The 12,805-nt window shown below is 35.5% G+C and overlaps 1 protein-coding gene across 1 annotated transcript; it reads right to left on the bottom strand.

Moving 5' to 3' along the window:
- Positions 1-1,632: 1,632 nt before the first annotated feature.
- Positions 1,633-7,095, bottom strand: LOC131044640 (bifunctional L-3-cyanoalanine synthase/cysteine synthase, mitochondrial). The gene is made up of 10 exons (XM_057978002.2): positions 6,751-7,095; positions 6,551-6,660; positions 6,225-6,282; positions 5,248-5,511; positions 4,754-4,891; positions 2,693-2,744; positions 2,498-2,577; positions 2,282-2,341; positions 2,002-2,082; positions 1,633-1,904 (listed from the first exon to the last, which is right to left on the bottom strand). The coding sequence occupies exons 1-10, from the start codon at positions 6,859-6,861 to the stop codon at positions 1,806-1,808; spliced, it is 1,053 nt and encodes a 350-aa protein (XP_057833985.2). The 5' UTR covers positions 6,862-7,095; the 3' UTR covers positions 1,633-1,805.
- Positions 7,096-12,805: the final 5,710 nt, after the last annotated feature.

The following is a 12,805-nucleotide window of genomic DNA, read 5'->3' as shown; positions in this document are numbered from 1 at the left end:
GGTCAAATGTAGCAAAATTTGAAAATCGGGGAAAACACTTCCACTTTTTGGCCAAAAAGTGGACTCAACTTCTTGCAATAACCCATTACTAAAGTCAATTTTAGGTTTATGATGCTTAGAGAGTTGTGGTAGTGTAGGAGCCCCATTGCTACTACATTCTTCTAACAAAAATCTCCTCTCTCTTCTATATCCATCCAAATTTCTCGCCAAACTGCTTAGTAATTGTTATGCCTCATTTAGGCATGAATATGTACTTTTTCAAGATCTTCTCATCTCTATTTCTACTTTCTTTCCCTCATTTTCTAACAACACTCACACCAATACGCTCAACAACAACCACATTAGCACACTCAAGTCTTGTCTTTGTTGCTATCTTCATTCTTCTTATTTGTCCTTATGTTTCCAACTTTTGTTTTTGCCTTATTTCTACTCCATTAGGGATGCCCAATCTTTCTCTCTTCTCTAACTCAGTGTTTTCCTTAATCTCTCTTGAATTCTTGTAGTCACCTTTTTCCATGGTTGTTTTAGATTTAGAATTGCATTACTCCTTTATTGTGTCCCATGGTGAGTTATGCTAATGGTCACATCCTTTGTAGGCCTCTTTGAACCTTTCCCCCCTATTACATTTCCCATCCCCTTGGTGCCCAACCCCCTCTCACAGGGTAGACGTCAAGAAGATATAATTTTGAATGATCATATATTTCCTTTCATTTGTTGTTTATCTTCTTGATCTAGTAATAATTTGAAATTCTGAAAATTTCCCAGCAAAATCTTAACAAAACTAACCAAGGCCTCAACAATAGAACCAATGTTAGCAAGAAATTTGAGAGATACAACCCAAAGTTCTATACCCAAAGGATTTTTTATGTTGTAGTCTTCTAACCCAAACTCTATCCTACTGGGACGACAAGGAAGGTATTCCAAATCCTATCTTAGTTGTAAATTAGATTAAAATGTTACATACACATAATAGACCCCAAATCAAAATTATTTGTATCCATATATCAATATATAATCATTGCATTCCTTATGCATCCTTTATACATATATATTATCTCTATCATCTATATCTCTTCTATATGTTATCTATTATGGTGAATAAATCTTCCTTATCTACTTATATCTACCAGAAGGGACATGGACCCTCAGATTATATCCCTAAAGTGCAACATATCCTCTAAAGCTCATATTCCAAAACCTTAATTCTGATTTACAATGAAATATCTCTGGACCGATATCTATATACTATTTTTTCGCCAATTATAATTAAGATTGATTAATGATACTAAAATTATGCATTAGCACAATCCATGTAAACTAATATATATCAAAGAAATAAATATATTAAATATATATTTTTATCCTTAACGCATTTCCAATCTAAATAATTTCATCTATCCATTCCATACAAAGTTATATCTTTTTTCTTATATGTCTTCCATGCCATCTTTATGTTTAAACTAGATTATTGTCTTTGTATCCATTAATTCATAAATTTAAAATTTATAACTTTTGAAACATAAAAAATTAAATTAAATTAAAAAAAATCAATTGTTTTTAATTGATAGTAAAAGTAATTGAAAATGGTGAAATAATGGGTCTCACTGATGCCAATAAATTATAACAACAAAATAGTGATCATCAATACTTATATTTAAGAAAAGTTATTATGAAGTTTTATAGGAGAAAGTACTCTCCTAGAAGAAGAAAAACTAATTTTAATAAGTCTATCATTTAAATATATTTTCTACATAAAACATTTTAGCATTTGTTTAATTCCCTTTCATATCATAAATCTTGCACTATTAGTCCACGGGCACTGGTTGCATCATTTCAGCTTCTTCTCTTAGTTTTTGGAATAGTATCGATGATAAATATCGTTCTCCAAAACTTGGGTGTAGAGTCTGATAAAATGCCACAAGTAGTAATTAGAGTATATCTTTATATAAGAAAAACAATGCAGTAAGTAACACACTATGTGTGATTTAGTAATTTACATACCACAATAAGTTTATTGCGATTTTCTGGTTTTCTTGCCAAATTAAGTGCTCCAACAGTATTAGCCCCTGAAGAGATTCCAACCTACAATATAGAAATAATTGCCACAACCATTATAAAATATGTTTAGAAGTAAACATTATTACACATTAAGGTTGTGAATGCTTTCACAATGAACTCCTAATTATGAACTCCTAATTATGCAATGGAGTCTTGATAAAACATCATATAATGAATTGTCAACTTAAAAGAAGATTCAATAAAAAGGAGAGGAAATATTCACCATAAGGCCTTCCTTCACAGCTAGTTCTCTTGCCATTTTTATAGCATCTTCACTTGTAACCTATACATAAATACATTATTTTAGAGATTGTATTCAATAAGAAATTTGAGATATTATTATTTTAAAAAAAATTATTGACATTTAATATTATTAGTTTTATTTCAACATTTATATACTAAAATTTTAGTTATATTACATAAAAATAATAAAACATACCTCTACAACTCCATCAAGAATATCCATGTCCAAAATCTTAGGCTTAAATCCAACACCGGTACCGGTTATACTATGTGGACCTAAAAATGAACAATGTTAACATACAAATTAGTTATAAATATTGAAATACAAATAAATTAAGAATTGGAAAGTAAAAAAAATAAATATAAATAATAAATAATTTAATTGTATAACCTGGTGTTCCACCATTTAATACATTACTTTCAGCTGGCTCAAGTCCATAAATCTGTACATATTAAGAAAATTTATCGTGTCAAATAATTATACTAATTCATCATATAAAAATTATTTTAAAAATTAATTAAATATTATAAAATACAATACATGAACATATATTTCTTTGGAAATGCATAGAGTTAATTACATTGGTTAAATATATGAGTTCATATCTTATAAATGTGTGGTATTAACGATAAACTAATAGTTGTAATCAATCATTAGGTTATTTATTTATATAGTAAAGTTTATTCAATAAACAAGTGAATCATTTAAAGTAGGATGTTTTAGCACTAAGCTATCATTCTTTTTTTAGATTAGTTCTTTTTAGCAAACTTCTTATAATAGATCAAGTGTGGTTCATTTCTCCAACACCTTCCCTTGAGTGAAACTTTGGTTTTCATGGATCCTTTTTTAGTTTTGATATCATGTTATTTTTTATGAACCATTTAAGATTAGAATTTAGGACCTCTCATATACATGCTAAAGTGCTCTACCACTACAATACCATTCCTCTTTTCAACCAATAATTTTTAGTAGGTTCATTGATAGGGTTAAGTGTGGCTTGTTTCTCCAACAAGAGGATAATTTTTAGTAGGTTCATTGATAGGGTTAAGAGTGGCTTGTTTCTCCAACAAGAGGGGGATTAATTTGATTGGGATAGAGGGCTAATACTTATAATTGGCCCTTGAAACAAATGACTGGAAAAAAATGTGGAACTATATGAAGATTCAAATCAAGGTTAGAAATATGGCTCTAAACCCCCTAAGTGAGTCCTTGTCAATAATTGTAGACATTGCATGCATGCATTTACACTTGTAAAAGGAAAACATAAAGGTGCTAAGAAGCATCATAAAAACTTGCTATTAGAGGCATATGAAGATTGCTAAAATTAATGATTGGCAGATACACCAAGCAACATATATAATAGATGTACTTGTAGCTAACAATCATGTGACACAATGATGCAAAGTGCTTGATACAATGAAGCAATGAAATGCTAGATGTCAAGGTGGCCTACTTCAAGAACTAGGGTTTTGATATTTGTTAATACAAGAGTTAATGTAATTAAAATAATTGATAAAAAAAATTGAATGGTGGCAAAGTAATGAATGCTAAGTGACCACTCTAAGTGTATGTGTGGAAGGGTTGTCTTAATGTTCTAATTGAAGTATGACTGAAATGGCTTATAGGTGATGTCTTTCGATACAAGTTCTACATGCATAATTTGAATGTTTTGGTGCGAGTCTATAAATAAAAACTAATTGAGATTGAATAGGTTTTGATACACAATAAATTTGAATATAGAATTTGAAAGTCAAATACACATACAGCATTAAATTGAAAAAAATAATGATATAAAGACTGAGAATATTCTAAACAAAGAAAGAATGATACTTTCTAATATAATATTAAATTTGAAAAACAATAAATATGCCAAACTAAATAAAACCATGTACTAAGATTATTCGATCAAAAATATATATGAAAATATGGAGATGGTGGCTGACGGAGACAGATATTCTAGGAAGCTGAGTCAATCCATCTTGTCCATACGCCCATAGTTTTTTCCTTTAAAATGAAAAAATATTTTTATATGGTAAGTGCGGTTCGCCTGGGATTATTATGGTTGATGGGAAAGAGGAAAGAAACAAATTAAGTGAAAATATATAAAATAAAACAATCAACATCGATTTTTTTGGGTCTAAATATACCCTGATATCACAGCCTAAATTTGACGGTCGACCCTGCCTGCCATCAAAATTTCAACACTCTGCACCCTACCTGGAATAGTATTATTTTTCATGGCTTCCTTTTAACTATTTATGTTGTATTAAATAGAATGGTTTTTTTTGTTTCTCATCAAGCCAACTTTAAAGAATTGAAGCACTAAAAATGAAACATAATGCAGAGAGAACAGGGAAAGGAACTGCTAAAAATGTACATAAAATCCAGAGAAAATAGCTTATTTAAACTGAAACACCTAAAATGAAACATAATTTTAAGCTTTTACCATACCTTGACATTGGGATTCTTGGATTTGAGATATCTGCCCACACCGGAGACAGTTCCTCCACTCCCAATTCCCATCACAAAGATATCTACCTGACCAAGGGTATCTTCCCAGATCTCTGGACCTGTGGTCTCAAAGTGGGCCTGTAACCACACAACATTCAGCCCACAATTATTAGCCTGCTATTGAGGGAGGCAGGTTAACTAAAACTTTTCTTCAATGGAATTTATTAGGAAAATTTATAAATTTTAAAAAGTGAATCTAAGTGCTTTTGAATTAAATTGCATGGGTTAGTGTAATTTGAAATGTTATAATAAAAAACAGAGAATTTAATTCAACACTCAGATACATAATCGTTGAATATGGTTCAAAACATTGATCATAAAACTTTTTAGTTACTGAATTAGAAAAAATGTATGGTGTATATCTAAATTTTAGTGTAGATACAGGAACTTTTAAACTTTCAGCCAGCAGTTAAAACAGAAATTGCCAAACCCACCCTAACATTGGCAGGATTCTCGAACTGCTGAAGCATGAAGGCATCAGGAGTGCTCTCCAGAATCTGGCCTGCCTTCTTGACGGCGCCGCCCATGCCCTTGTCAGGGTCCGTAAGCACAAGTTCAGACCCAAAGGCCCGCATTGTTACTCTCCGTTCGAGGCTAGTGTAGGAGGGCATTGTGAGTAAGAGCTTGTACCCTTTCGCTGCTGCTACAAACGACAACCCTATCCCCATATTTCCAGAAGTTGGCTCCACAAGTATTGTCTGTGCGACCCAAACAATAGAATATGTTAACCATTTTAAATGGAAAAAGAAAATTTGCAGAAGCAACAATAAATTTACAGTTTGTACAGATGAATTTGGAAAAAAAAACTTAGAAGATGTATTGAGTGTATTGACCATACATTTAACCTAAAAGGGAAATAGAGATATAGCTACTTTTCAAACAGAATGGATTCAATCAGTACTACAGCCAGGAAAATTTAACAGAATCTTAAAAAGAAAAATAAAGATCTTTTAAGAAAATTGTACAAATTTTGAAGATAAATCTGTGCGGTAGTTTTTACATTATTACTTCTATATTTGTAAATAACAATAAATAGTTTTATTAAAAAACTGTTTGCAGAAGCAACATTAAATTTAAGGGTCTGTAGTGTTGAATTTGGAAAAAAAATTAGAAGATGTACTGTCGATACATTTAATCTATAAGGCAAATAGGTATATACCTTTTTTTCAAACAGAATGGAATCTATCAGTCCCACAGTCAGGCAAATTTAACAGAATCTTAAAAAGAAAAATAAAAAATTCTTTCAGAAATTAAAATTTTTGAAGACATATCTGTGCGGCAGTTTTTACATAATTGCTTTTATATTTGTAAATAGCAGTAAATATTTTATGAAAAAACTGTAAAAATATACATATTTGTGACTTTTTACAAAAATTTCTCCAAAAATTGTTATGTATGATCCTCCTTATACCTTGCCAGGGGAAATAAGCCCTTTGTCCTCTGCATCTTTTATCATGGCGTACCCAACCCTGCCATACACAAAATAATCAAGCTTATCTTTTGTTCATGGAAATAAAAACAATGAGAAGATTTAAGTAGGATTATGTTATTATTAGTCCATTGAAATTGAATTTCCGAAGTTTTCGCTGAAACCGTGTAAAAATTTCTACATCCATACCATTGCATCTGTATCAGATTTGAAAGTTTGCCGTACAATTTTGCTCAACAATTTATTTCAAGGCAAAGATCCAAAATACTCATCCTCCAAACAAAAATTAAAAAATATATATCACCTACCGATCCTTGACGCTGCAGCAAGGCTGCATCATCTCCATCTTAGCCACAATTTGAGCTCCACAGTCCTCTGTTACTCTGTTGAGTTGCACAAGGGGAGTCCTCGTTACCAGCTGCAAAGTCATAAATTTCCCCTCCTCCTCAGTACACATGACAGCCGCCATTAATCCAAAGCAAAATGCAGACAAAGAACAAAAAATTACCTCAGTGACATCCTTCTTGATGTTGAAATTGGGCCTAGTAAATTGCTGCTGAGAGGCAGTTCCATAGCGCCTTGCAAACGCTAATTTCAGTGCGTTTCTCACCGCGCCCATTTTGGATCCGTCAATTGATTTCAGTTTCTGCTAACGCCTTCTCTGCAGAGGATAGAATGCCAAAAGCAGAGATTATCTTGTTTACTTCATCTCCACCATTATTATAAGCAATGGATTCAATGAATTTGAATGCAGACAAAGAATTTCACCTCGTGAAATGTGTTAAAAATTAGAAAAATTATTGTTTAGGTTAATACCAGAATTTGCTATGAAGTCTGTGGGAGCCGCCCATGTTTCGTAGGGAATCTGGACAAGTCCAGTCCAAACACGATGCCATGGAGGAAGAATCTCTGGCTGCTGTAGGGTCCACTTCTGCCTGTTGCGACTCTCAAAGGTCATTTTAACTAAAATAAAATGAAAGGTTTTTAACGTTTGTAAGAGAATTTCTAGTATCTGATCAAAAATACAAAATTTGGAAATCATAATGGATTTTTATGAGATTTCTATTGGTTTGAGCTTTTTGAAAAACAATTGTGTTTAAAAATTTGCTCCCTTTTCAATACTGTAAAAATACAAAAAAATCTTCTAAAAAACAATTGTATTTTACAATTACAAATTTATGTTTTTAACAAGATATTATTTTATATAAAGAATAGCCCTTAGCCTTGCAAGTAGTAATATTATATTATATTATAGTTGAATGATTAAAAATCTAATTGATAAAATATTTATTAATATAAAAAAAAATTAATCTTAAAATATTGTTTATAGTGAAATTCCAAAAAACAAAGAAAAGAAGTGGTCCCATTTTTAAATAGGTAGGAATTAAGGTTTCACATAAGAGCACCAAGTGTTAGGAGTAGGTGCATCTTAACAATATAATAGAATCTCTACAAATGGAAATGTGGTTGGAAATGTTGATTATGCTTGTTAATTTTTGTTTTTTTTAAGTCAAAAGTGGTTGGAAATGTTTTTATGCTATTAATTTTTGAATTTAAGTGTATTGTTTTTTTATTGAGTAAGCAAGATAGGGATCCCTTACATTGGCATAACACAACAACGCATAACACAAAGAACGTGGTTCATCATAATTGAGAGAGTTGAAATTTAAGTGTATTGTTTATGTTATTTATTTGTTTGTTTTTTATTTTGAAAAACAAAAATGACTTGAAATGTTTTTGATATTAAAAGCACCCAAAACAAGGGGGTTGGCCCAGGTACAGAAAAAGAAAAACAGTGGCAAGCCAACTGTCAGCAAAGCAACAGCAAAATCACAGCCCCCTAAACTTTTCCTCTATCAAAAACTTTAATCATTCTACGCATATTAACTAGGTAAATAAAAGTCTTAAAAAAAGTATGCCACGCAGGGCAATAGATAGTTAAGTTCAAGCATAACCAGAAGCTAAAACTATAAGTCGATAGGCCACTAGGGCCGAACAAAAAACCAGAGATCCAAACCATAGAAGACAGCTATTTCTTTTTTCCATGTCTCTTCTTGGGGAGGAGCTTCCTAGCCCATTCCTTGGTGAGGAATTTGAAGAGGTCCCTGTAGTCTTCGTCCTCCTTTCCTTTGTCTTTGATTGTGCTTTCTTGCAGAAGACACAGAGTGGTCGCCGAGCAGTGCATAACATTCAGAGCAAACCTAGAGACGTCTTGTAGCTTGTTCTCAATGGCCTCCATTCTGCTGATGATTTCCTGCAAGTTTTCAAACATACCCTCCACTTTCTTACCCCATTCTGCTAGATTGTTGTCCTCTTCCTCCTTTATGTTGCTCACTTCCTCCACCGCCATCATCTTATCGAACTTGAGAGTAGGGGACGGAGAGTTGGTCTGGGATTTGGGGTCGGCCTCTAGACTCATGTATTTTTTTGGACTCTTAGAAGCGTGGGTGGAGTTGATAGAGCAGGGGGTCAAGGTGGACTAAAACAGGGCCACATTGTCAAAAGGGATGGAATTCCCAGTTTCATGGGATGAGAAGGGGTCCCTTAAGGATTTCTTAGGGGGTTTGGAGGCCAATCTCATAGAGCAGCAGGGAGTGTTAGCCTCATTCATAATGTCCACATCAGAGTCAATTTCCTAAATTCTAACCTTCTTAGGGGTTTTAGCATCCTTTGAATGGCGGTTTTTATTCTTCTTACTACAGGAGCCAACTTCAGGCAGTCGAGGGGGGCTTATGTCGGGTTTATCAGCAGCAATGGCCAGGGTTTGGTTTTCAGACACATTCTAGATAAAAATCGTCCGGGGGGGGGGGCAAAGGGCTAGGTGGAAATTATAGAGGTGGAGGATAAGGCCTTGGTGCAGAATAGGAAAGTCCTTGCCTTTTTTCTTAGCCTCTGCAATATCTTTAACATTAGAGTCCAAAGAGTGCAGCAGAAAAAAAGGAATGGAGATAAGATCTTTATTCCTAAGATGGTTAAGGAAAGGAAGGTGATAATAGTAGAAGACCCCATACCGTCCTTCAAGGGTGAAATATTTCATTATGATGTAGCAGACCCCGTCCCAAGGCGGCGGAAGCTCTTCCCGGTTGAAGTCGCCCGCCCTCTGCACAAGGTTCTCCCCCTCACGGAAAAATTGGTTCAGGCTGGTGGTATCTGAAATGCGGCTTTGTTTCTTCCATTTCCTCCCCTCCTTGGATAGACCCATTGCTTGAGCGATCACCTCTTCGTTGATTTCAAAGGAAATACCACCCATGGTGACCCTTTTATCCTCCCAGGAGGCGACGAACTGCTTAGACAGTCTCTCATCGTTTCCTTTCATGCTTTCCATAAATTTATCAATCCCACCTTATGAGGAGACAAACCACACTATCGGCCTGGCTTTAAATTCATCTATTTTGTCGAGTTCCAGTCTTAGTCTGTCAAGCCCCATGGTCGTTTCTTCTAGCTTAGTAGAGCAAATGAGAAATAGGGCAGCAAAGAAACAGGGCCGAACCAAAGCAAAGGCAGAGTTGAGAAAAAAACTTAGTCACCTCTGGGATAAAATCATGCAATAAACGCTGCGATTATTGTAAGTAGTGTCTAAACACATTTCACCATCACGAAATCTATTACACTCATGTGAACCATCAATCCAACCAATGTGATTTGGTCGAGCCCAGCTGTTGCCTTTATCGCCGCAAATGGTATTTGTCTGGATGATAATTAGAAAATTGCCTTTCCCAATATCGATAATACATCGATAAATATCATCATTATCTAACCCCCCTTATAGCTGATGCCAAGGCCATATGGAGCTATGTGGCAAGCCCAACCCATGATGGGCGGTTTCCCCTCCAAATTTAAAATTTGAGAATTGATTCTCTTCATCCGATGATAGTTATACGGGTTCATCATTAAACTTGGTTTTTTTCTTTCTTTGAGATCTCCTTGGTGATCATTGGCAGCAGATCGGTTTTCCTCCAGCATCGTAAGCCGTTTTGCAACCTACCCACCATAGCCATAGAGTCAGCAGCTGCATTCCCTTCTTTGAAGATGTGGTGGATGGTGAAACGGTCAAGGTTAGCCAAAAGCATTCTAGCATCCCTCAAAATAGAATCCACTTTCCAACCAGCAACAGATCTACAATTCAAAACTTCACAATAACTTGCGAGTCACCTTCAATTTCCAGATGTTTAATATCAATAGTAGTAGAAAATCTCAGATCCCAAAGGAGAGCCATTCTCTCAGCTTGAGTGACAGTATGGTTCTTCAGGCTACCTGCATAAGCTACAATAGTATTCCCCTGGAGGTCATAGATGACTCCACCTCCCGCTTGGCAGGTATTTTGGGCAGACCCATCAAAATTCAATTTGTGCCAAGAGGGGTATGGGGCTAACCATTTGGTCTTTTTTATGTTGATCTTTGTACTGTTGTTGAAGACTTTAAACTTTGGGGGGAGATTTTGTAGTTCAACAATTTTTTTATCAGTCGAGCTAGGAGGATTGTGGGGGGTTTTCCACCTAGCCAATAATATATTATCCATAGGCATTTTGAAGCAATTGTAGAAAACTTTATCCGAGGGGGTTTCAGCATCTCTAAAGATTATGTTGTTTCTTTCTTTCTAGACATCCCAATAGAACTATGGAGGGATCAGCCTCCATAGTTGAAGAATCGGGGGGTGGTGGGAGGGAGGTGTCCATCCAATAACAAACCGATGAATATTATCCTGAAAAACCCATTGCATACCACATTTTTCAAGGGTAATGGTCCACAAGTGTCCAACGAAGGGGCAATGGATGAAAAGATGGTCAATAGTTTCCTCCTCAACTTTATATATAATGCATATGTTGGGAAGTTGGAATCCCCTCCTTTTCAAATTGTCCTGAGTCAAGATTTTACCATGCATAAGGGACCACCAGAAGAAGTTAAATTTTGGAATCAGTTGTGAGTTCCATATCTTCCTCCAACATTCAACATCACTAGTGGGTCTCAAGAGCTGTCTATAAGCAGACTTGACCGAGAACTCCCCTAACCGAGTCCCCTTCCATATGAATCTGTCCTTCTGGGGAGCTAAGGGAATTTTGCACTCCAACATAAGATCTTGCAGGTCAAGGGCAGTGGGTAACAGGTTAGGTCGATTAGAAAAGATCAGGACTATGCTCTTCCATCTTCCTCTTCCTAGCACCATGTAATCGACAATGTAATCACCAAAGTGCTCCTTTAGGGAATACATTATTTGGTAGAATCAAGATTCAACTAGAGGTTTGTCATTCAGCCAAGAGTCTTCTCAGAACCTAATCTTCCTGCGGTTCCCAATCTGCCACTTCAGTCCTTCTCTGATAACCGACTTGAGTTTCAATATGTTGTTCCAGAATTTTGACCCATGAGGTAGGTCACCAGCACTCAAATTACAACAAAACTACTCCCTTTCCAAATACTTAGCCCTGATAATGTTATACCAGTTCGCCTCACCTTTAGCTAGGGTCCATCCCACTTTAGCAATTAAAGCCATGTTCAAGGAATTTATCTTTTTGATACCAAGACCTCCCATGGATTTGGGTAAGAAAACAGTGTCCCAGTTGACTAGAGAGAGGTGTTTCTTTTCCTCCATGCCCATCCAAAGAAAAGTTATTTGGATCCTCTCAAGCTTTTCCCCCATAGCACTAGATATTTTGAACAAGGAAAGGAAGTACACCAAGATGCTCTGGAGGGAAGCAACAAGGAGTTGGAGCTTACCCACACTACTAAGGAATTTTCCCTTCCAACCAGCAAGTTTCTTCTGTATTCACTCAAGGATAGTATTCCAAAATGCAAGGGTAACCTCTTTGATAGTGAGGGGGAGATCCAGGTAAGTCCCAAGAAGAGCAGCAAACTTACACCCCAGGATAAAGAGGATTTTAAGCTGGAGGTCGACAGAGGTGTTGAAGAAGAAGAGATTAATTTTATCATATTTGATACATTTCCCTAAGGCAAAGGCATAATCCGCCAATAAATTCTTTCATAGTTTAGCCTCAATCACTTAGGATATACCAAACAAAAAGGTATCGTCGACAAATTGTTGGATCATTGAGGGGGGAATAGTAGCAGCCGCTTTGAATCCCTGCAGTCTACCATTGATCGTCATATCAACCACATTCCTACTCAAGACTTCATCAATAAGAATGAAAAGATAAGGGGACAAGGAGTCTCCCTGTCGAATACCTTTTTCAGCTTTAAAGTAGCCCCTAGGGGTCCCATTGATCAAGACCGAACATTGAATCGTAGAAACACATTCCTGTATCATGTCAACAACCTTCTAGTTGAAGCCCGGTTTTGAGAGAGTTTTAAATAGGAAGCACCAGTTGACTTTATCATAAGCTTTTGAAATGTCGCGCTTGAAAGCCATACCTAGGATTCTGCTCCTGTTCATAGAGTGAATTATTTCATGAGTAGCAATGATCACATCCAGGATTTGACAACCAGGGACAAAACCTTTATGGGAGGTACTGATAAATTTGGCTAGAAGGGGCTTAATTCTATTCACCAAGACCTCAGAGATTATCTTGTAGATAGAATTGCAAAGGCTTATGGGCCAAAAGTCCTTCATG

Source organism: Cryptomeria japonica, chromosome 1 (genome assembly GCF_030272615.1).
Source record: "Cryptomeria japonica chromosome 1, Sugi_1.0, whole genome shotgun sequence".
Classification (NCBI taxonomy): domain Eukaryota; kingdom Viridiplantae; phylum Streptophyta; class Pinopsida; order Cupressales; family Cupressaceae; genus Cryptomeria; species Cryptomeria japonica.
Note: the sequence above shows the minus strand (reverse complement) of the source record. Positions and strands in the feature narration are given on the sequence as shown.

Coding starts and splice junctions, on each gene's coding strand:
- LOC131044640 (XM_057978002.2), bottom strand. CDS start 6,861: ATGGGCGCGGTGAGAAACGCACTGAAATTAGCGTTTGCAAGGCGCTAT. Junction 2,578..2,692: donor ATTAAATGGTGGAACACCAG/GTTATACAATTA, acceptor GTTCATTTTTAG/GTCCACATAGTATAACCGGT. Junction 2,342..2,497: donor TTCTTGATGGAGTTGTAGAG/GTATGTTTTATT, acceptor ATTTATGTATAG/GTTACAAGTGAAGATGCTAT.